The sequence below is a fragment of the Drosophila teissieri genome, chromosome 3L (assembly GCF_016746235.2).
Source record: "Drosophila teissieri strain GT53w chromosome 3L, Prin_Dtei_1.1, whole genome shotgun sequence".
Lineage (NCBI taxonomy): Eukaryota > Metazoa > Arthropoda > Insecta > Diptera > Drosophilidae > Drosophila > Drosophila teissieri.
The window spans coordinates 13,805,425-13,829,483 of record NC_053031.1 but is presented as its reverse complement, the minus strand read 5'-3'; the positions used below and the strand labels follow the sequence as shown (position 1 = coordinate 13,829,483).

Sequence of the window (24,059 nt, the reverse complement as noted above, 5' to 3'; positions counted from 1 at the left end):
ACAAAAGCGCAAAAATACCAAAAAACGAGAATGGGCCGAGCAAAGGAAAATCTCGCACTTTGCAGCGCCGGCAGCTGCGTGCGTCATGTGAACAAATTTTCCAGATGCTTTTCCCAACCGATAAACCCTCCCCCCCTGCCCGTGCAACCACATACACTATATACTTGGTGTATATATACTTTGCATACTTTTTAATGCCTCTGCCGAAGTGCAAAACCGCATGAAGAGGCCTTTAGCTTTCGACTTTTCGCCTTCTTTGCCTTCTGCTGCTTTGTGAACAATAAATTGTATTTCTGTTTATTATTTATGCAGAATGTTTACGGTCCTCTGCGCATATAGCCCAGTTTTTCTCTGCAGTTTCCATTTTCTTTGTACCCTAATTATTTGCTGCTACTACATCCTTAGCCCTATTGATATTTGCTCTTCAAGTTGCCACTTTCCTTGAGGAGATTCCTTATTGTTTTTCTACTTGGCAAATAAATCAACAAGGCGGCGAAAGGAGAAGTGAGGAGGGAGAATAAGCCGACTGTTTACATATTGTTTACATTATGCAAAAGGAAACTCGGCACACAAAACCGCTAATTGTCGATAAACAACCAATAAAATACAAATTTCCCAAAAACATTTATCAAAAATAATATAAATAATAACAATAACCGCACAACCACACAACAACACCACCACACGGGTCGCACACAAAAACCAACGGCAAATACCAAACACTCGAGGGCGATAAATAAAAATGGCAAAAGGAAACTTGGAATGAGCCTCTCGAGTGGGTGAAAAAAGGCGGCAGGCAAGAAGCCGAAGGAGAAGAAATGTATGGAAAATAGTGTTTGACAGCTCATAAAAAATAATGTCGTATTCATTAAGGGTGGCACCAACCTGTGTGGGAGTTGCCAAAACCTGAGTTCCACTTTATTTACGACAGGAAGCGGGCCAGAACAGCAACAGCCACTTGAAACGCACGCATGCAATGCGAATGGGAAATTGGAAGTGGCTGAGGGTCCTGGCCAGGATATGCATGGAGTGGGGCTGACAGTGCGAGTCAAGCCAGCAATATTTAATTGAAAGCCAAACGAGACACTCGGGGAGCCAAGAAATACCCTTCCCAGAAGAGGGACTTTAGTTTCTCGAATAATTTGATTACGTAATAATGCATAGATTTAAGCTAAAATTTTGCCTCAGTTCAACAGTATAAATAATAGATTACGTTGAGTTAAAGCCATCTCTTTGAATCGTTTCAAGTGTTCTACAGAGTGTCCTGTATGCCAAAGGATACGATTTTTGTGCACACCCTCAGCACTAAAGCGCATTTCCCTTGGCCAAAAAATCTAAACACCCAATAGCTTTAAGTGCGATCGAACAACGCCCCATGACATTGACAATGTCAGGCACTGAACTAATGAGGGAATGATTGAATGACACACTGGCAGAATGACAGTTCTCCTTTTTGCCTTTGCTGGGTGGGTGAGCAGGTGTTTTACGATTGTATACGTTTTTTGCTGCTGCTGCTGTTGCTGCCACTGCTTTTGTATTTAGCGTTTGTTGTTAAAGGTTTGCGTGCTGAAAGTTTTCGAAGTTGTTCAAGTAAACACGATGACGAGGGGGAAATGGTGGGGGGGCGGAGGGTGTTTAGGGGCAAGTTTGTTGGTTGAAACATGCAAATGTTACAAGGTGTTATGCTTTATGTACATTTAATTGAGACTTATTAGGTAGTGAAGTGTACGATAGTTAAATGCGGTTGCTGTTCCTGCTGTTGTTGTAGTTTCTGCTGCGGGCTGCCTGCCTTGTTGATAATGTCGTTAGTGCCACAAAGGAGGGGGCACAGTATCTGAACTTAAAGAGCTCCGAATGGATGGAGCTTGTTGCCCTGTGGCTTAAAATTCTGCCTGCTCGCCCTTTAAATCCCAACCTAATCAAATGTATATCTTTCCCATGACATGAGGAGCAGCTCTGCCAAATCTTTAGCCTGATTGCGAGAACAGAGGGAAATGGGTAATGCCAAAGTGCATATCTTAGAGTGAACGAAATATGAAGGGAGTGCCGTAGTGCAACTCCGAACTCAGAACTCACAACTCAGAAATGTATAGTCTGTCCGTAATCTCCGCCCCATTCATTGCCCCTTCGGCTGGGCTGCAGTAGATGCCGCCACTTCAATGCGCATTTCAAGTTTATTTTCTCGATTTTCTGCGCGTACTGTGTGTGCTCGAGTTAGTTGCATTTTTCTATTTTTGGGTTCAAAAATACAAAAGCACGAACGGATACTCCGATGCCTCGTTGCCCCGCCACCCCGCCCTCGCGCGTACTGCCTTGCAGCATTTTGCTTTCTATTTTCAATAGACGTCGTTGTTGGTTTTGGTGTTGCAGCTATTTTCTTGCAGCCGACAAACAATAAAAATGATGCGTTGTATTGCAAAAGCGCTGCTGTCCACACCAGACCTGCCCCGCCCCCTTCGAAAAAACACACCCCATCATCCCACATCAGCCCACTTGTGCAGCATAGCATATGTTGCAACTCTGTTGGTGAAACGAAAAATGCGGAGCAGAAGAATGAGTATGCGGATGCGGATGCGAATGTGGCGGGCGGAGGAGATTTTCACCCATTGATATTGATGAAAACGACGTCCAGTTACAGTTCGTTGGCTTTTGCTGCATTTTTCAAGGGAAAATACACGAAATGGAAGGCGAAGTGGCAGGGGGCCCTGCAACAGCTGAGGATATGCAAATGGTATACATTTTGTCAAAGCATAAAGACTATGTTTGGCAGGGATATAAAAAATACATGACACATGTACCTACCTCCCTGATACAAATGCCATTTCGCCACGGCGAGCAGCACGAATGGAGATGGAGCTGCAGATGGAGCTGGAGCTGGAGCTGGAGATGCAGATGGAGATAGAAATGCATATGCATCATTTATCCAACGACAGTGGAAACGAATAGTCTAAGATATCCCATCCGAGGCGGGCTGACTATCCAATCTCAACTAATGTTGCATTCCTTTTGATTCTGGTTGTCCTGGGCGGAGATTGGATCACATGGCAGCAGAGCTCCCTTAGATGCCTTTAGAAGTGATATTTACTCTGATTTTCCATCCAATTGTAAACACAGTTTGATCTTACCAGGAAGCACCTGTGATCACAAGCCTCTGTCTTACACCTAACCCAGATTCAATTTTCCGGGCTTTTGCCAACTAATCTTTAGTCCTTGCTCGCACCTTCTATTGTCCTGTTGCCGGGCTTAATTTAACGCTCGACGCACACGCATTGCCACCTATTTTCCCATTTTCCGAGGACCCCGCCGAGGACCCGCTAAATTGTCACTAATACGCCGCCTTGTGCTCGCCGGTGCATGCCCTTGCACATAATTCTCGGCGAGCGGAACCGAGCGGCTAACAACTGCAATTGTTGCAGTGGCAAGAAAAAGAACGGAGTGAAACTTAATAATTGCCAGGGCGCAACACTTTAATGGCACACATCTGCCCATCTGCCCATTTACCATGCTGCCAGAGTCACATGTGCTGTCCGAGACTGGGAATTTTATGCAAATCTTCTGCCATTCGCCGGAGGAGGTGGTGGAGACTTGCCAAGTGACAATGCAGAACCAACACACCCACCCGCCCACGTGCCTCAAAAAAGATACACAAGGCAGGACACTCTAAGCCGGGGAACTCCTCCTCCTTTGTCGGCAGTCCCTTGGTCCTTTTTTCAACCCGTACATTTCATGCCTTCGTTTATATCCTTTTTTTCTCGTTCCTTTTTTTTTGCTCTGTGCAAGTTTGTGCAACTATTTTCCATGCGCATGGGCACAAAAAGGCAACCACCGCACGACTACAACTACTACTGCCGCTTCTGCTGCTTCTGCTGCCAACTATGAGCCAGGGGAAGTCCCCAGTCTCCCCAGTTGCCCCATCCCTGCCCAGCCCCCTGCTCCACAACCCTTAGCCCAGAATGTGGCCAGTGGCAGGCAGCCAACCAGAGCGTAGAGCAAACTGGAGCATTGCAACTATTTATTTGTTGTTCGCCTCCCCAGGAGGCAGGGATTTTTTCTATTACGCGCTCGTTTATTACGGGCATTCCAGCTCACGCCTAAGTGTATGCAGTTTTCTTCCCTTTTTTTTTTTTTTTTTTTTTTTTTTGTTGGTTTGCCATCCTTTCTGGCAGGACAAGGGATTCCCTGTAAGCAGTTGCGGTCAAAGGAGCCCCGCTTTTAGATTCCTGCGCTTCGCACAAATTAAGCGATTCCCTTTGGCCCGATTGATGGGCAACCGACAATCGCTAAGCTCCTCAGTCGGAGCCTGAATCACAATCAAAGCCGGAGTGGAGTCAGTCTCTGGCCGGAAAAGTTGCCGAGAAAGGCGAAAGCCCCGGGAAGAACTGCTAAACCGGAGACAGAATCAGAGAAAGAGACAGAGAGAGAGAGAGAGAGACAGTGGAAAAAAATAGCGGAGAAAGCGAAACTTTTTAATGATGTAAAGTACAAAGTTTTCTGTCTTGTCGCTGGCGCAAGTAACTTGAGTAAACTTTGAGTTATGCCCTCCCAGCCTTAGATGCGAAATCCGAGGCAGTAGCTGCGTCGGCGGCGGCGGCGACGACCTCAAAGCGCAGGACGACATCCTTTTGCAGCAGTACCCGCACCCACAGGCAGGACATCATCGATCGATGCGGGTGGCGGGAAGTGCGGCTGGTATTTTGTCGTTTGTTAAAAGTTTTCAACACTCATTTTTATTATGACATACGCGCGAAGTACGAGCCAAATTAGTGGCAAATTCAGGCGAGTTCAGTTCTGTGTGCTGGGGTGTGCTGGCAATGGTTGCGCTAATAAAATGCCAATTTGCTGCCATTGAATGGCTGCTTTATTGGCCGCCATTACAACTCGTACGCATAAAAGACCGTGCCACATCCTCCTGTATGCGTACATACACCCACGCACACTCACACACACACATGCGTGCGGAAGGACCTCTTGAAGGAGAAATTTTATGACGGCAACATTTACACGCATAAAATATGCATGATAAAACTTTGTTGTTGCAATAAATCAGCCACCCCAAAAATTGTGCAACTCCGCCTTGCTTGGCCAGTCGGCCTGATGTGATTACAAAACCATTCCGAGACCAGGAAGCGCGTACAGGGTATCCTTTATTTATGTCCTGCGTGATCCGGCCTCATCGCGATGCGGTCGTAATGAGTTCCTGGAGCAAATCAATTTATTTGTGCCCCTCGCCACGCACCGCTGTCAAACTACTTAAACTGCCATTAAACTATCGAAAGTGAAGGATGCGAAATATATTCGTGTAAAAAAAACAAACGCAAGAATGGAAAAGAGGGAAAACTTTTGCGGGTTGCTCAATCAAAAGTACTAAAAAAAAAAAAAGAAGTGAAGCCCTGCTTTGTTAGAGGTGCAAATGCCTCACAAACAGACAGAGCAAGTCGCCTTCACCAACTTTTTTGGCCATTGTGTTTTGACTGCCTTTGTTGCATGCATAAAATATTTATGCTCTGGAAAATATGCAGCAACAAAAAAGCGGAGGGGTTGCCTTTTTCCCCCGCAACTTTTTGCCATGTGCGTGCAACTTTTCACACTCAAATGAAATTACGAGGGCAAAGAAAAAAAAGGAAAACTTTGCTACTTAAATGTAGCGCTCTCTCTCGCTGCTCCCATTCTGTTCCCATTCTGCCTCGTTTTTATCGCTTTCTGCACTTTATCAACCATTTTGCCTTGGCTCAGTGAACGCTCAATTGCCGGCTGCCACGGGGAGAGCGAGGGAGATGGATGCGAACTTTTCATTAATAACGATTTTCCATTAACTATCGATTGATTTCGAGTCCCCAGGACAACAGTGGCAGTGGCAGAGGCAGCAGCATCCCGCCACCGGGCGCAACAACAATGAGCCGCGGCAGCAAACGCACTTCAGACAATGCCTGCAACCGGCAGCTACCAACAACACTTGAGTCTATTTAAAACGCAAACAACAATAAACCGCCCAGGGGGAGGGGGTGGTATTTAAAGGGGGGCTCATAACCGAGGACGACGCCGGCGATGCCGACAGGAAAAACTCATTGAAAACTTTTTCTTTTTTACACTTGGCGCGCTCTCCCGTTTCGCCAGGACCTCCATTCCCATCCACTCCACTCCACTCCGCTCCCCTCCACTCCTCGCCCCGCGATCCACACACCTAAGCGGTGTATCGGAGGAGCAAGTTTTTAATTTTTTATCGCGCCACAACCAACTCTGGCCAACTCTCCATGCAGCGAACCTGGTCACGCTTATTTAGGATCGCGGGTGTCCTGGATTTTTTCTCGCATAATTTGCAGGATGCTATCAGGGAATTTCTTTGATCAATGTAATTGAGTTTACCACTCAGCAGCCATACCGAAATTACTAAATTAAGCACATAGGGTGTCTAGAAGTATTCTTTTTTATTATTTTAATTTCAATCTACCACTTAAATGTTATATTGCTGAGTTGTGCACTTAAATGAAGTCTCCTCGTGGTGGCTAAATTTAGTTCTAATAGCAAGCCATAAAATACAACTGCTGGTGGGTTAAGAACAGTTAAAGTTTTGCCAAAGGCTAGACAATAAAGTTTTTAAAACCTTTCAACTTGCCCCAGTTCGCCGTTTAGTTCTATCCATCATCTGTTATTGCTGATGATATAAAGAACTTGATGTTGAAAGTTTCATCTATTTGGGAATCCTCCAGAGTATGATCAGTTCGACTTGGCAGGTGTATGTCTGCCACCTCACTACTCCATCAAGTTCGTGTGCATCCTTCCTCATCCTTCGTCCTTGTTGCTACACGCGTTACGTTCACGCCGGCTGCGGTGGCTCCTTCGTCCTTTGTTTGCTCCTGCGACTATTATGGGTAATGCCTTTTGTGTAGGTCGTCGGCATTGCGTTTTCTGATCCCATTTTTTTATTTTGTTTTTATTTGTGTATATTTCTTTTTTCGGTTTTGTTTTGCTTGGACCATTTTTATATGGCCAAAGACCGCGCGCGCCCAATATATATAAATTATTGCATAAAGTTTGGCGCTAAGTTGCAAAAAGTTTCCTTTCATTGCTGCCGCTGCTGCGGCGGCGGTGGCAGCAGCGTGAACGACACACAATAGTCTATAAATCTTTATGGTCAACAGAGATTACATGGGCCTGGGCCCAGACGCGGCGAAGAAAGCCTTCGTGTAGTTTACTGCCCCCGGGCCGTATCCTCTGGCCTTAGCAGCTTTTTAGGCGCTGTGTGCGTTGTTTTGATTTGTGTCCTCCAATTCCAGCCCCACCAGCTCCACCAACTCCACCAGCTCCAACAGCTCCACCAGCCTTGCCAGCCATTCCAGCTGTAGTGCCCAGTTGTTGTGGCTTTCGCCGATTGTTACGGCAATCGAGGGCAGAGTTCAGCATATGGCCATAAAAATGCGGTGCAGACGTGGTAGATGCTAGATAAATCATGCCAAAGCCTCAGAAAGTATGCACTGCTGACTGTGGCGACTGCCGGCGAATGAATAGAAAATAGAAAATCGAGAATCGAGAATTCTTGTAAAAATCAGCTAGAGGAATCGCAGAGGTAGCGTGGCCCACCTTTAATTGCTTAAATTGCTCTCGTGCAGCGTGGGCTTCGTGGAATACGACTGGCAATTCGATTTCTCGTGGCCCCATAAACAACTTTTAAAAAGTATAAAAATAAAAGGGAGAACCCTGTATAGGTTTACCGTTAGGATCATTTTACATAAAAATGCAATAAATAGCTACAACAAAATTTATGGTGGTCGTGGGCGCAAGGATCTATAAAAGGAGGAGAACGGGCAGGAAGGGCGCAGGAAGGAAGGCGAACAGAAGGATGGAGGGCGCTGGACTCACTCGTAAATGTCAAATGTCGTGTGGCAAGGGTGTGGGGGCGCCTCAAAGTATGCTTATAAATTGCTCTAAATAGCAATTTTGGCCGCTCCACCTCTGGACTGGAGCCTCTGGAGCTTCTAGAGCGCTCGGTGTCGTGTCATTTGTTCGTTTTCTTTATTAGTGTCATGTATTTTTATAGTTCAAAGGACATTTGAATGATTGAATGAACTGTTTGCCCTCCCCTCCCTTCTGTCCGCCCTTCTGCCACCACCCCCCGCAGCAACCCTTAAGCCACCCACTGCCCAGTTCCACACCCACAATTTCTGGCTTGCTTGACCGAAAACGAGTTGCGCGCATGATTTCATCCCTTGCAGCCAAAGGACTCGCTCTACGTGCGGTCAGCTCCTGCTCCTGGTCGATGTCCTGGTCAGCGGCGGCGGCGGCGGCATCGGCAGTGGCGGCGGTCCCAGGCACGTTTCATCATGGCCAGCTTGTTGTTGGTCTGGCGACTATATCAAATAACGACTATTGACTACGCCTGTGTGGCGCTCCGTGATGTCGTGTCCCCGTGTAGGGTTACACACCACCTACTGCCAAACCATCCCATGCCATCCCCAAACCATCCCATCCCATCCCACTCGATGCCATACGAATCCATCCAAGCCCACTCCATCCCATCCCAGTGACCCTGTGGTGCTGATGATGATGTTGTTGTCGCCAAGCGTCGCCTTCGCCATCGCCATCGCCAACGTCGCTGGCGATGACGAATGAAAATCAATATTTATTAGATTACTTTCGAAATTTTATACGAAAATAGAATTTTTATGACATTTTTTTCTCTCTGCTCTCGCCCTGGGCTAACTTTGCCATGTGCCTGGGCGTGTTAAAGTGTTTGCAATAATCAATTTTTGGGGTAAACTTGAGCGGGTCCTGTGACTGGGTCTTTAAAAGGGGTTTTTGGCTGCGGAGATAGTGGGGATTAAATATAGTTTAATGCACTCTCTCTTATCGCCCATCATATTTGATTACAGTTTTCGTTTTCCACCCCCCAGCACTCATAATGACTTAATTATACTTTAGCCAATTTCCCCTGCCACTACTACTTAACTACTCTGCACTGCCATATCACTTAATATTAAACATTTCCGTGTTCTCCCTTGTCTGTCTTTGCAGGTAAGTTGCCATCATCCATTAATACCACCAGCCATCAAATTAGTAAGTACACAAAACGAGCTGCTAACACTTTTTATGTGCGTCTTTAACTGTATATGTATACACCACCCACCTCTCCGTACATCCTTTGGCATTCCATATCCTCCCCCCACCCCCCTCCCACCAGGACCAATAGATATACGTGTACACGAATATAAAGCAAATGCATTTTAGTGCCCTCCGTTGACCTCGTTTGGGGCTTGTTTTTATGGCCCGGGCGAAGCCAAAGCGATGATGCTACTCACGTGGCTCAAAACTAAAAGCTCCCCTGTGTGTGTCTACCACTTCCCCGTCCCCCCATCTCCGAATCTTGAGCTAGTTTCGGTGGGCGAAACCGTCCCACCCCCCCGGGAGTCACTTAATTATGAAGCTGCACATGAAGTAAAACGTCATAAAGCGTCGAGTTGAGTTGAGTTGAGTTGCGCCGAGCGGAGGCCATATACATGGGTTGACTTGGGCAGCATCATCCGTTCCCGTGGCAGACAGACTGCCAGTGCCTCTTACACATTCTTTTTTTTTGGTTTTTGCAGGGGGCTTGTGTCAGTATTCTGCAGTTAATTTTCCGTTGCTAAATAAACTGTTTATGGCATTTATGCCAAAAATTTTTGGCCAAAAGAGAGAGAGCCAGGCTGTGTGAGAGGCAGAGGGAGATGGAGCGATGGAGAGAAATCCCCGGATGAAGGATGACGATGGACCGACGTCTGAGCATGCGAGTGTGCGTGTGAGCTGGGCAATTTCTGCATAGCCAACACAGAGGAGCGCTGTGTGTCCGCATCCGGTTTGCCCGGAATTGCCTCTTAATTGTGATTTTGGAACGGCTTTAAGCCTGATAACGGTTTTTGCTCTGTAAATTAGAGAAAAATGTAGCATGATTCAAATTGCATGTGCTTTGACTTTGCAGTTTTGAGGATCTGTAGAATCCGAGGAGGCTAACATGTATTATCTCTCTCTCTTATGGCAAAACGACTTTTGTGTGTTCACTGACCCCTCGCTCATACAGCAGAGTATATTTACATTTTATGCAGAGACACACACAGATGCACAGCGGGCACACCCACGCACACACACAGACAGAGTCGCACACACACTCTGTGAATCCACTGACAATTTGGCAGTCACCGCAATCATAAAAATTTCCACTTTCAAGGAGAGCAGAGAAACAGGCCCGTCAGTCAGTCGCCTCTGCGCCTCATTTAAATGCAAATTTTTGACGAGCGGTTTTAACGTTCTCCTTCTCCTTCTCGGTTCTCCGTTCTCCGCTGCTGGCGGTGAATGAAAACATTAAAATTAAAAATAAAAAAGTAGTCTGCTTTTAGGCAGAACTCTCGCTGCTGTTTGTATATGGGTTTCTGTGTTTGTCTGTCTGTGGGTGGGTGGGTGGTGTGTGTGGTGTGGTGTGGTGTGCTCGTGAGAATAATTCAAGGTGATAGCTTAATTGAAATATGCTTTTAGGCGCTTTGCCACACCCCCCGGCCAAAGAAACGCCCACACTCCGCTCCATACTGTTTGCCTTCCATTTTGCATACTTCACTTTGTTGTGTGTCTGGGTGCATATTTTATGGAGCTGCGGTCGACCACAGAGACCCACAAATAAAACAAAAAAAATGAAATAAAACGGAAGAAAGGAGAAAACGGAAGGGAATCTGGATCCGAATCCGAATCGAAATAAAAACTGAAGTGAAGCTGCTTAATGTTATGCAAAGTGTTTGAGCCTGCGGCATGCGTAAACCGTCGGAAAAAAGCGGCGAAATCGGGCGTTTGGACACCCAATCCTGGTTGTTCCGGGGTGGTGGTGGATATATCCCCACCATCACCTTTAATTGCTGGCCATTTCAATTCTCATTACAACTTCAATTGACTTTTGCCGGATGCTGGCAGCGGGATAATTGCTAGCGGTGACTGAGCACTTTTGCTGCACTCGAAAGGGTAGCAAGGGGTATGCCAGGATCTGCAAATCAACGTGCTTTATGGGACTTATCATATCGCAATCCCTCTTGGAGCTGCCATAAACATTCATATGCATAAATTTGACATTTGGCTGCTCCATAAAAATACTCCCAGCCGCAGGGCCTTTTGCCGGCTAGTCTTCCCGGATACCCGGATACCCAGTTCCCCGGAGTCTGGGATCTGTGGAAATTTATGCACATAACATCCACTTGACTCCTTCCGACAGACATCCTGCTGCCGCCCCCAAGTGCAACTCTCCAGCTGAAGTCTCAAATGAAAAGCGACAGCCAGCGAGAATGTTCGAGCAGAAATCTGGTTTGCAATTTACAAATTGCGCAAAGGCGGTGGAAAAACAAAGGCAAACAAAAGGAATGCCTTATATTTTATGCAATATGCCACACCGCGTTTTATTAAGCAAATTACGATGAACGAGATGGGTGGCTGGAATCTCGGCAAGTCCTACTTATGACCTTGCCAAACAGCCTAACGCCTCTGTCCTGAGCCATTTGGCAAACAGACTCCAGGACTCGAAGACTTCAAGACTCTACGCCACTCGCCTCGCATTTTGCTGCTCTTAACGCACATTTTCATATATAAATTATTAATTTCGCATGCCTGCCTGGCCCACATCCACCCCCAAAGGACGAAACCGCACGCCTAAGCAGTCGAAGGATCAGGATGGCGGCAGGAAAGCAAATAAGCGGGCGCCTGAAATGCATTTTGTGCTCCATTAAATAATAAAAGCAAACGTGGCAAAGATAGCGTCTGTCTCTGAGTTCTTTTCTCTGTGTGGATGTGTGTGTGTGTGTACACAATAAAAATCTCACACGAAGCGCATAAAAATAAAGCAAGAGATACCCCCAAACACTCACATCTTATCTAATGGCAGAGTCAAAGCCCCCATTGTGATTTTTAAGTTGCTAACCTTTATGGGCAAAGGGAGTTCCGTTCAGTTCAGTTCGAGTGTGTTTTCCGTTTGGTGGAGAAAGTGCATAAATAAGTAAACAAATGCCTGTCGCTTAAGATTACATGGCAAATAAGCCGGCGGAGCAGGACAACATTTGAATGTGGAGGCAGAGGCAGAGGCAGAGGCAGGAGGAATCCTCGCCGCTTACTTACTTATTCATAGCCAGACCTGAGCGGAAAGTGTGTGTCTTGAGGGGGCATAAAAATCAGCATAAACAGCAATTGTTATGGCCTGCGAATGAAGCCCAGCTCAGCCCGGCTCAGCAGAGCCCACATCTGTTTCACTGAATTGAGGTAATTTTGTGCGCCTAAAGCACGCAAATCAATGCCGACGAAAGGATTCCAACTGCAGTGCAATGAGAGCGGAAATAAAAACGCTGGATTGAATGTCATTCCGGCGGGCAAGGACATGGATATACTCGTATATATACACTTTATATACATTTTAATTTAGCTACGCGCACTCACAATTCCTCACCAAAATCGCTGGCAAGCAACAAGGGTTGAGATGAGAAATGTTTGACACGCACGTGTCCTTGCCAATGACAAGGGAAATTTTACAACTTTCAAGTTTAATTTGCCAAAAGTAGCAATCAACCAAGAGGCAGGAATCCGAAAGAGGGTGGAATGCTTAGAGGACAGCGGGGTGGTTGAGGGCGGAGCAACCCTTTCGGGCTAATTGCTTGGAAGTTGTTAAATGTAAAAATTAAAATGTATAAAATGTGTATATTTTATATTAAACTGCGGAAGAACTCTGCAACTGTCAGTCACTCACTTTCGCCCCCGTTCGCACATTCGTTCAGTTATTCACTCATTCACTCACTCAGTCATTCGCTCATTCAGTCATTCATTCATTCAGGCAGAACGTAGCCGGTTTTATGAGGTGTTAAGTGGGCTTAAATTAAAAGTGGGCGTGGGTGGAATGTGACGAAATGTTTGCATATTTATTTAAGTTATGGCAAAGGCGAGAAGGAGCAGCCATCCGAAGGATCCTGGGGTGGCTCTCTCTCACTCTCCCACTCTCTTATTCCTCTCAGTTGAAGAGGGCTGCAGACTTGACTTTTGTTTGTTTTCCGTTTGACGTGAAGGGGCACATGTGCGTGTTATAAATTTATATTTAATAAACTTTTGGATCTGCGAGGCTCAAGTGGGTATCACAGGGAATCAGCGCCACAGATTCCCGGTGGCAGAGGGCGAAGGGCAAAGGACAAGGGACAAAGGACGAGCTGAACCCGAAGGAAGGTGAAAATGAGGCAGTGATAAGCAAATGGGTGCCAGTTTATAATGAACATATAATGTTTCATAGAGAGAGCTTACTGGCGTCAGCAGGCAGTTCTCAAGTTCCAATTGTTCCCGACCTTTGTCATGTCCATGTCCTGCTATCTGCCGGAGATAATCTGATTTCCCATTTGCGTACCTTCCCCCGGAACACTTCTCGCACATTGCACTTTCTCACCGACAGTACTTACGGCTCCCCTATTAATTATATACACAAAAATACAAAAAAAAACGGTCTAGCTTTGTTTGCCTTTGACACACCCACAAACCCAAACTAAGACACCGTGTCACAGGACACGTGGCAGCATTTTGAGTAGCAACATCAAGTTGCTTATTAAAATAATAACAAGGCCGGCCGTAAAAAACTGAACTCCAAATATGGGATGCAGTCAACCCTCCGTCGACGATGGGAAAACTAACCCCAGCAATCACAGATGCGGAAACCAACCCCGATAATGAAGAGCCAAGGCCAAATGTAACTTAAAGTTTTAAAGTCCATAAAATATTATACTGCCCGAATCTATGCCACTTTGATCACCAAATCAAGTTGTGCGCTCTCTAACGTCCTTAATTCGGCCCACTCCTTTCGCCTTGGTCGGCTGGACGGACGCAGGAAAAGGAACTATTACTGACCCAAGGGACAGGACTAAATGAAATCTAAATTAATACAATTTTCGGGTCGCTACGCTTAGTGCAGGACCCAACGCACATATCTCCGCCCATGAGTCCTTCCCCCCACCATCGTCGTCCTGCCGTATTGACAGCCAGCGAGATCAAAGATGTGTGCAGAGCTGGTGCTCGCAAGGAATTTGCGCTTGTTTTCGGGGATCCTGCTGCAGGATGACGAGGAGTGGGCGAATTGAGACATGGACATGAACCAATTTCGTGCCATATTCATATGAAGAAGAGCGTACAGCAAGGCATGGCAAATAAAATAAATGGCAATGAATGACTGAGCAAATGAATAAATGGCACAAATTTTTGCTTTGAAATTCAAATTTCAAAAGTTGTCATGACATTGTGTTTATGACATTTAGTTGCTGCGGCCAGAAAGAGATGACGCGCTGCAAACTTTGAGACAGAGCTATATACACAGTACTACGAGTGTGTGTTGTGTGTGAAAAGAGACAACTTCTGTCGATGCCTCGTTCGTTTTTATTTTAGTGTTTGGTCAGGGGAGTGGGCCTCGGGGTAGGGGACTGCATATTTAAAATTGAATATTTGCACGCCTTGAGCATTTCGGATTACAAAGATATACTTCACTTATGCGCACACAAACACACTTGAGCGCCGAGCGCGTGCGTGTGCGTGTGTATGTGTGTGAGTGTGCGTGTGGGCGTGCCGAGTTGTCATTTGCATGCGCTCTATGCGTTTGTGCTATTTGCACTGCTCAAAGCCATGTTAAGCGGTTTATTTTTGTGTTGTATGCTAAGCACACAGAGTTTTCTCGTCGAAAATTAAATTTAAAGAGCCTTGAACAGGGGAATACGAGAATAAGGGACGCAGGATGCGGCCGGAAATTGGCTGTGAGAGGGTCCTTTTTTGGGGTATGTATAATTCCCTAAACTGGACATGATCAGAATTTAAGAGATTCTTCCCTTTACTCGAACTTTTTTTTTACCAACTTTTGTGGTATAGAAAGTTGTGTTTTGTTCTATATAATAATTTCATGTTATTATATTATACATTAATTTTAAAGTTCTAATAATAAGTTGGTAAAATAAATTACTGGGAATGGGCCAGCCATTAGTTTTGTTCCATTTTCATTTACTGTTGGGTTATTATCCTTCTTAACTTTTGTTTGCCCCGATTCCCTACCCATATCCTTCCATCTCAGCTCGGGGCAGAGCTTTTCAAATTTAATATGAAATATGAATGCGCCTGATTTCATCAACTGCCGCCGCGGCGATGTGAGATACACTTTCACATTAAATGTGTGTGTGTGTGTGTCAGAGATACATTTTCAAGTGTACACACGGTGCCTGCTGAGAAACGTACGCGATTGCTATTTACAAAAACACGCTGCCGTATGCCGCACACGATTTTCCAATTGAACTCACACGTGTACACACAGAGGCGGATACACGGATACGGAGATACACAGATACGGCGACGAGTCCTGGCGATACGGATACATGCAGTCCTGCGAGTCCTATGAGTCCTGCGAGTCCTGTGAGTCCTGCCAGTGATGCCACGATGCCAGTGATGCAGTCGTGCATTCAATCGCTGCGTCGTCACCTCGCCGAGAAGTAGGGTGCGGACTCCGACTGCCCGAAATCATTTCAAGTTAATAATAAATGGAGCATCATCATCAGACATCAAACCCGTAGAGCAAATATCGAGTATCCTTTTGCTCTGTTTGCGTTTGCGTTTGTGTTTGTGCTCGTGTTTGTCTGTTTGCATTGCCATTGATTTATTTTTGGGGCATGGGTTTTTCAATTTGCTGCAATCGAAGCAGCGGCGGCTTCTTCATGACATGTAATGAGCTGCCGCTGATGCCACTCCTGCGGCTCCTTGTGCGGCACGAATCAATTAAAATACGTGCCGGGCATTAGAAGAGTGCGGCGCATATACATACGGCCGGATTCAGGCTGAAATTCAGATTCCTGACTTGGCAATATTTCAATCAAACTTTTTTGCCACTCTACGGGGCGGCTGTGTGGCCGTCCAAATGGATATTTATGCTTATCATGCTTATGAGGAATTCACATTAGACTGAAAGTCAAGAGGCTGCCAACATGCCAACTCAATTGACAGTTGGCCAAGGCGGGGAGCACACGGGCACACGGGAAAATATGTGTGTGTGTATTGAAACCCACACACATGTATAAATTTAGGTATACTATATACTATATATACTGTCATTCTGTTGACAGGCTAGGTAGCCCACGCTCAGACACTGACACACACTGGCAAATACACATGAGTGCGTGTTTGTTGCCCTTAACAGACATTTTCACAGTTGAGTGCGTTGTTTGGGCTCAGCCTCTCCCCCTTTCCCCCTCACCATCCCCAACCCCTCACCATCTCCAACCCCCCTTACCATCACTCTCCGCAGCCTTATATAATTTGTAAGCATTTCTAGCGCGCCTGCTGGTATGCAGCAAAAATTCTCCATGTTGCCGTTTCGCAAACTGATGGATTCAGAATGGGATGGCGATGGCTTGGGGGATGGGTCTTTCTTGTCGATTGCCTTTAAAGGTATGCTTTTAATGCCGCCCCAGCCAAAGACGAAAAAATCAATTGGGTCATCGCCCCGAAATCACAGGAATTTAAATTCTCGCCATTAACAAGCCGGGAAATCTAATTTGGGCATTCTTTTCCGGCCGGCAATTTAATTAAAACACAAATCAGATTCATATTTAATTCCTACTCTTAGATAGATTTTTAATGCCACTGATATGGGGAAATAAACTTGTCTGCTACAACAAAGGGTTACGCAATCTAGGCAAAATAATACTTACCCCGTATGAAAAAGCGACTGACTCGACCGTTTCCGTGATAATTAGTAATTTTGAAAGAGGCTCGTCTGCCCACTGAAAGTATTGATTAGCTTTCATTGGGCATTTCGGGGCTGCTAATAAATTAGCAAAACTAATGTTTGTCTGACCTGACCTGACATCGGCTCGAAGTTTGGCTAATTAATGGCGAACCTTTCAAAGGGCTACACCTAGTTCCATATTTCGCTTTCGTATTCTCTGGCTTTCCCCTAATGCTCTCGTTTCTCGTTTGGAAAGTAAACAAAGTAATTTTTGTGGGGCAGGACCGGGCTTAGATGGTCATTAGCATGCGTTAAAATGGCGTTAAATGTGTAACGGAAACCGGGGAAAGCCAGCGAAAGGACATGGTCTACATGGAGTTTCGCTTTCATTTCCATATCTTTTATTTTTTTTTTCTACATTTCGTTGTGTAATAAAAATGTCATAAATTTGTGGCCTTGCCGCGTGTTTCCCACTTTCTGTTCGTTTTGTCGGTGTGTGTTAATTTTTTCTAATTGTCCGAAATTTAGATAATTACACGCCATTAATTATTTACATAATAATAACGTTCTTTTCCCTATACTTGCTTCTTCGCGGAACGACAGTTCGTTTTACAATTTTGTGGTTGGCTTGACTGTGGGCGTGGCCGTATACATACATATGAACTCGTATACTCGTATACTTGTATATACATATATCGATGTACATATTTGCAGATGCCGCGGTTGGGGGCGTAAAATTAAATTTACATAATTTATGACTTGCTCAGCAATGTTCATGGGCGTTGTGTTGCATAATTTTAGGCATTTTTGTTTATTGCGGCGTAAAATTTGAATTATGAATCAGGAACAGCGCCCACTCCCCTCACGGACTCTCTAAATTCCAACTGCTTCCGTGCAAGGGTTACATTCTGAGGTTATTAGTAATTTATTTGCATATTTTGAGCCACTGGAAGTGGAAGTGGCAAGGTGGGGCAGCCATCCGCTGACGGACAGGAGCAAGAGCAGAAGCTCAAGTGTCATACGACAGTCAAGTGTCGTGTCTTGAATGAAATTTAACTTTGAGTTGGGTTTGGGATTCAAGTGTGTGAGACCCAGGTGCGGCATGGGCGTTTCAAGGATTAGACTTAAAGATTTAAGAGATGATTTTCCTATATTTTTATCTCTCCACTTTCGCAACTTATTAACAGCTTTTGTCTGGCCCATTCGGATAATATATGAAGCAATAAACATTCTTCCATGGCCAAGGTTCAATGCCAGAACTTTAATTGCCACTTGCTAATTGCAAACTCCCACCAAAGGAAGTCGTGCAACAGCCATAATACACACTTGCCATATTTCATACATTGAGATACATAAAGAATATATAGATATTTCCCATTGAACGTGGCCCAGGCAGCAGACCAGACAGCATAAAAAGTGGAAGAAGCAGCCACTGATTAGTATCAAATGGTGGAGCAAGGAACAGGGAGCAAGGAGCAGGGAGCAGGGAGCAGGGAGCGGGGAGCAAGGAGCAGGATCACGGAGGACGAAATAGTTGGTTGGATGGTTGGTTGCTTGCCCTCCAGCTGAAGCTGAATCTCTGTGGCTGTGGAGGCAGAGAAAAACTTTTGATTAAGCTGCAGTTATGGCAGGTTGTTAGAGCGCAGAGCGAGCTGCTCTACAAGCCATTGTTTTGCTTGCTAGCTCGTTAGTTTGTTTTGCTTTTACCTCCAGCTGCTGGATCCTGGAACACCCTTTCTACTACCATCCCCCAAACCCCCAACCCCCTAAAACCAACCGCCCACCCATCGCACACATGACAGATGCTTGAGGCAACATTGTCTACTTTTAGGTGCTTTGCCAGTGACAAATTTCTCCATCGGGTGAGTGGGAGTTGGGGAAAGAGGGAAAGTCTTTCGCCGAGTATCTGTGTCCACAAGCAGCAGCTCGAAAAAACTTTTGCATAAAACTTTGATGATTTTTGTTAGCCAAAGATGAAGCGCAGCAAGCGGCGTTTTCAATAAGCAGAACCTAGCTAGCACATAGCTACCCACATCCAGTTCAGTTTACCCTCGAGCTAACCCCATAAAATATTACTTTTCTATCAACAAAAGTTGCCGGGGCCACTCAATTCGAAACCATTTTCCAAACTATCATCATCGTCGCCGGAGTGTGGAGAAAGCATCATAAAAATCGCTTTTCATCGCTTTGCTCCAAAAGAGAAGAGGCGAAAAAGCGGGCTTGTAGGCGACCGCTGCCATAACAAAGCCATAAAACGTAGTTTTAATTGCATTTTCGTTGTTCCGTTTTATGTAGTTCGGCCATCGAATGCATAGAAACAACAACAACACACCACTGACCAGAGCGTTCTGAAAGCTCGGTCCCTGGCTTTTTGTGCCCTGGCTGGTTCAATGCGCCGCATTCTAATTGCACATGGGGATGGATGAGGATTGAGGATGGTGGATGGGAGTTCTGCGGGGGTTGGGGATTTTAGGAAGGCACTTACGGCTTGACTGGATCTCTGGATCTGCGTCCCTGTCGCTCTGCGTATTTCGCTTTGCTCACTTAGCGCTCGGGCATCATAAACTAACGCAGTTTATGGGTCCATGCAGCCAGCAAAGCCCTCCCCCCTCCCCCAAAAAGGACCTCCCACAACAGCGGGGGGAGGGGAGGGAGGGCGGTGGCTCACAAAGCACTTGGCCAAGTTGGCACTTTCAGGCATTGCATATGCGTAGGCGGCGACACTGCGGCTAGTCTCGACCCCTCAGCCCCTCGAGCTCCACATCTCCTCGACCTCCTGACCCCTCGAACTCGTCATGCCCGACTTGCTGGGGCGCTAAAATTTGCGGTTTAACGTTGCCACTGGCGCCTGTCGACTCCCAACTGTCGACTGCAACATCTTGCCACCCGACAACCACACCCAAAAGGACACTTTGTCATAAGCAATTGTGAAGGCTAATTGTGTCGAGGCAGGCATCTTTTGATTCCGCGCACACAGACCAACCCATTTGCCACCCAACCAAAAAATACAACAAAAAATACAAAAAAAAAATACAGAATAAACGCAAAGAGCGAGCAAGAGAGCCAGATTTAATTAACATTTTGACTCTCAAAGGCTTCGGCTTTTGGCAACATTTAAATTTCAAATTATGTGCGCTAATTACGCGGCCAAAAGCGTTGGCTGAAACGGGGCTTGCGGGGAAGCCTTTCGCTGGCGTTAATAATTAGCCAGACTTTTGTGCAGAGTCAGAGATGCCTTAGAAGGGCATCCCGGCATCCTGGCATCCTGGCATCCAGGCCATCCAAAGCAGTCATGTGGCTTGGCCAGAGCACAAGTTAAATTTTCAGAAATTTCCACAAGCTTCTGCAGAGTTTCGACCTCTTCATAAATGGCCAGAAGTTCATTAACCAAGAGCACAAGCGAGACGACAGGCTTCATCAACACGGCATTGACTGGCCTGATCAATACGAGTATATGTACGTATGTATATGTGCAGGCTGCACTGATTTTTGCAGTCAAAGTCAGCCAATTGATGTGGCAGCCAGCTGCGGGCTTCCAGCAGTGATAAGCCCTATAGCAAAAAATTTGAGGAAAAAAAGGAAATTCGTATGGAAAGGGATAGTGCTTTCAAGAGGGCACAACCTGCATTTAGCTTAGCTGCCTGCCTTGGAGATGCCAGGCGCAAGTGGAGCTGCAAACATTTTCCAATTTATTAAACCACGCCACATCAATCATTCATCAGCGGTAGTAGGTGGCAGGTAGAGAAGGATCCCGCTCGCAGGACGTGCGACTAAATGAACATTTTTTCGGTTAGACATCGGTTTAAATTCTGCGGCGTCACCGCACAGCTCCCCCTTCCCGCTGTCAACAGCATGGCGATATGGCGATGGGTGTATAAAATCAACAAGGCTTCAGTTCATCGACCACTTAATTTATCCAGCTGAGCTTTGAGCAAAAGCAAAAGCGCATTTGTGTGTTGTCTGGCCAGGAGTGGAAGTGATGAAGTGGACTGGACTGGTATGGACTGGTCGGAGTATGGTGTATGGCGGAATTCAGCATTCCCTCGGTCAGACAGAGAAATGCACTTAATTGCCATTGGCCGTGTTTAGCGGACCCTCAGTTCCAGCTGCAGCTACAATTAAGCGAACAAAAAATAGTAGCACAGCCAGTACAGCCAGTACCGCCTGCAGTTTGGCCCCGGCTCCTCTCATTCATTATGCATTAATGTAAATAATGTAAATACGGTAAATGCCGTCCAATCATTAACATAATTGAATTACAAACAAGCCCAATCGCCAGCAGAGAGCCCCCAAAAATTTCAACTCCGCTCCATGCGCGTGCATAAATCGCAATTTTAATTACTCGCCTCTGACTAATGGATTGTTCCGAAAAAACACGAATCCGTACCGGACTACACCATTAAATATTTCATATTGTGGGTGGGAATGGAAATGGAGATTGGGGATGGGCGGTTAAAGGACGAAGGACTCGCCCACTTTCCCACTCACACGGTTACATAAAGCAATTGAATTTTGCAGTTAAAAGCTTCAATCATTTTCAATTGCCGCAAACTAATGGCTGATTATAAAATATTCATGCGACAAGCGGCAGGCGGCAGTCGGCAGGCGATGAGACGACAGACTTCCATGTGGCGGCTAATGACAGGACTCGCTCGGTCCCAGGACCTCCACTGATAAGCCAATCTAAGGCCAGGAAGCCTGGGGGCGTGTCCGAAGCCGCCCACTTTGCCACTGTATGTGCGGTGCAAATAAATTACACCTGGGAGAGAGATATACATGCAAGTGCAGAGGAGCCGAAAGGGTCTTCTACTGGCTGATTATTGATTTGCTCGGGTTTCTGCGGTTTTTTGGGGGGTGAAGGATGGCCAGCCAAGCGATTCGAACACTCCGTCTAAAGCCCTCAATTAAGTTTTATTTTAATGCATTTCATTTGAACGTCTTTTAATGGGATTTTTCGTGCTCTGGCACGGGCATATTACTCATTTGCCATAAACCAAAAGGTGACCACAACACGTAGCCGTCCCAGAACCAGACTCAGACCCAGACCCATATACACCCCACTTTGAGACCCAATCCCACACCCACTTCCAATCCCGATCCCGAGTGGATGAAGAGTAAGAGAGAGAGAGAGAGAACGTTAAGTGTTGGCTGGCCAGAATCGACATGGGTCGCTTGGGTGAGATTTAAGCTTTAATGATGCATGAAGCGGCACAGGATGTGGCTGCCCAGTCGTGGGTAAAAGGCAATGAGCGCAAATGTGCAGGAGCGACAGGACAGGAGATGGGCTTGCATATTGAGTGGCATTTAAATGCTTGAAAATGCTTCGCTGGCCAAATGTGTTTTGGGAGGTGTTTATGAAGAGCTCTCGTCTCGTCTCTCTACTCTACTCTACTCTGCCAACGAAAGTTGATTGAATTTGAGGGGGGCGAACTGGCCGATGCCGATGTCGATGCCGATGCAAATGCCGACCAGCAATTTAATGGAAATGGCCTTTATTGCTAACACCGTTAACGCAAAAGCTCTTTTAATCGTCACTCTCGTTGCGGCCGAATATTAATTTGCTCTTCTCTTCTCTTTTTGCAGATGAACCGTGCTTTACAGCTGAAGCCAGCTGAAAATGAAAGTCGCAGCGGTAAGTAATCACCTGCCATATTCATTTATGCCCCGCAAATGCCCAGAACTGTGGACTCCCCGCCAGAAAATCAATTTGCGAGTCTCCATAGGTGACCCAAAACAAATAATTACGAAAAACTTGACCCGTCTTCCTTTTTCTGGGCGAAAGTTTTTGTGCCAAAGCACTCAGCCGAGAAGTGCAGAGGCAGCCAAAGTTTTTGCCACGCCCCCCCCTTCCACACATCTAAGCATTCGCCTGCTATTTTCAACACCTACAACACACGTCAGCAAAAATTACGGGCGCACTTCGATAAACTGTCAAAACTGTCTGCAAAAATTTGACATTTCACAAAAAAAAAGAAGGGAAAAAAACAAAAAAACAGAACAGAGCTGAACCGAAGCGAGGCGAACCTCGAAAAAATACTTGGAAAAGGTAGAGAAAATGGGAAAAGCGTATAGCAAAACAACGTTGAACTGTCAATGGCAGTCAGCAGGGGGAAAAGTGGAGCGGGATGGGGATCAGGAGCAGTGGCAGGAGGAGCAGGACTCGCTGGCCAGGGCGCCATATTGTTTTTACTGGGCCCCTCACACAGTTGTCGAGCTTCACGCTTGTTTGTGACAGCCCATCGACCCAAGTCCCCTCGATATAGCCCCCCACCTCCCCTGCAGCACACAGCAGAAAAAGAATGATAAAGATTTGCATAATTTACACAGCACTTCAACTTTGTTTTTTGGGTCAGGCCGTCGTGGCCCGTCCCGAGTAGTTGTTGCTTTGATAAACTTATTGACAGGCTCATTATGCAGCAGCTTCAAAGTAATTTCAATATTCCCACCCGCTGTGGGTTAGATCCGGCCCACCAGCCCACCCAGCCCATCATCCCCGATGCCATCCCATGAAAACCGCTCACAGAAAAGGTACAATCGCACAAAAGTATGCTACACATTTCGCAATCATCGCAGGATGCCCCACGGGCTGAATTGGACTAAAAGTCAGTGCACTCCGCAATCTTTTAAGACATTTTGCAGCTGGCAGCGCTTATCACTGCAGAGCAGCGAATGCCAGCGCCCGAAAATGTCCATTGCACAAATTGCTTGCGCACACACACACCCGCCCGCGCCAGGACCTCAGCTTCAGCGGGCGAAGAGAGGAGAGAGTCCTGTGGAAGGACACAGCCATTGCTCATAACAGTCGCTGTCGCTGGTGGCTGGTGGCTGTGTGGCACAAAAACCTTGACAAAGTTGATGTGTCAAATCAGCAGCGAGCGCAGGACCCTCCTCCGGATGACCTTTAAACTTTGGCAAAGGACATGAAAGCACTAATCGTTACGTTGCTCCCTTTATTCATCCGTTTCTTCTTCGGCTGCTGCTTCGATTTCGCTTTGCTGCCGCCGCTCGGCTCCTTTGGTCCTTTGCTCTCGCTGGCAACAATTTAAACTTTTCTAATCCGCTGGGGATTGGGAACTTGAAGCAACTCTCGACTCAGCTCAACTTGCTGAGGCCAACTTGCCGGCAATCTGTCCGCACAATGGTGGACCTGCTCTCTATACGGCTAGAGCTTGGAGCTCGGACTTCGGCTTCGCCAAGGACTTGGCCGTTCAGCTTCCAAGAAGCAGGCCCACCAAACCATCAGCGACGCAATCAAGTCGACATTTTTGTTTGTTGCTTTGTTTGCCCCATCCTCGCCACTCACTCTGCTGGCCGAGTTGGAACAAATTTCTAAGAAATT

General features: G+C 46.3%; 1 protein-coding gene across 3 annotated transcripts in view; it reads left to right on the top strand.

Moving 5' to 3' along the window:
- LOC122617452 (CUGBP Elav-like family member 4) overlaps positions 1–24,059 on the top strand; it is a 137,187-nt gene that overhangs the window by 6,559 nt on the left and 106,569 nt on the right. For all 3 annotated transcript variants that reach the window (XM_043793312.1, XM_043793310.1, XM_043793311.1), the window contains exon 3: positions 22,304–22,352. In XM_043793312.1, the coding sequence (XP_043649247.1) occupies positions 22,304–22,352 (49 nt within the window). The remainder of the gene's footprint in view (positions 1–22,303; positions 22,353–24,059) is intronic.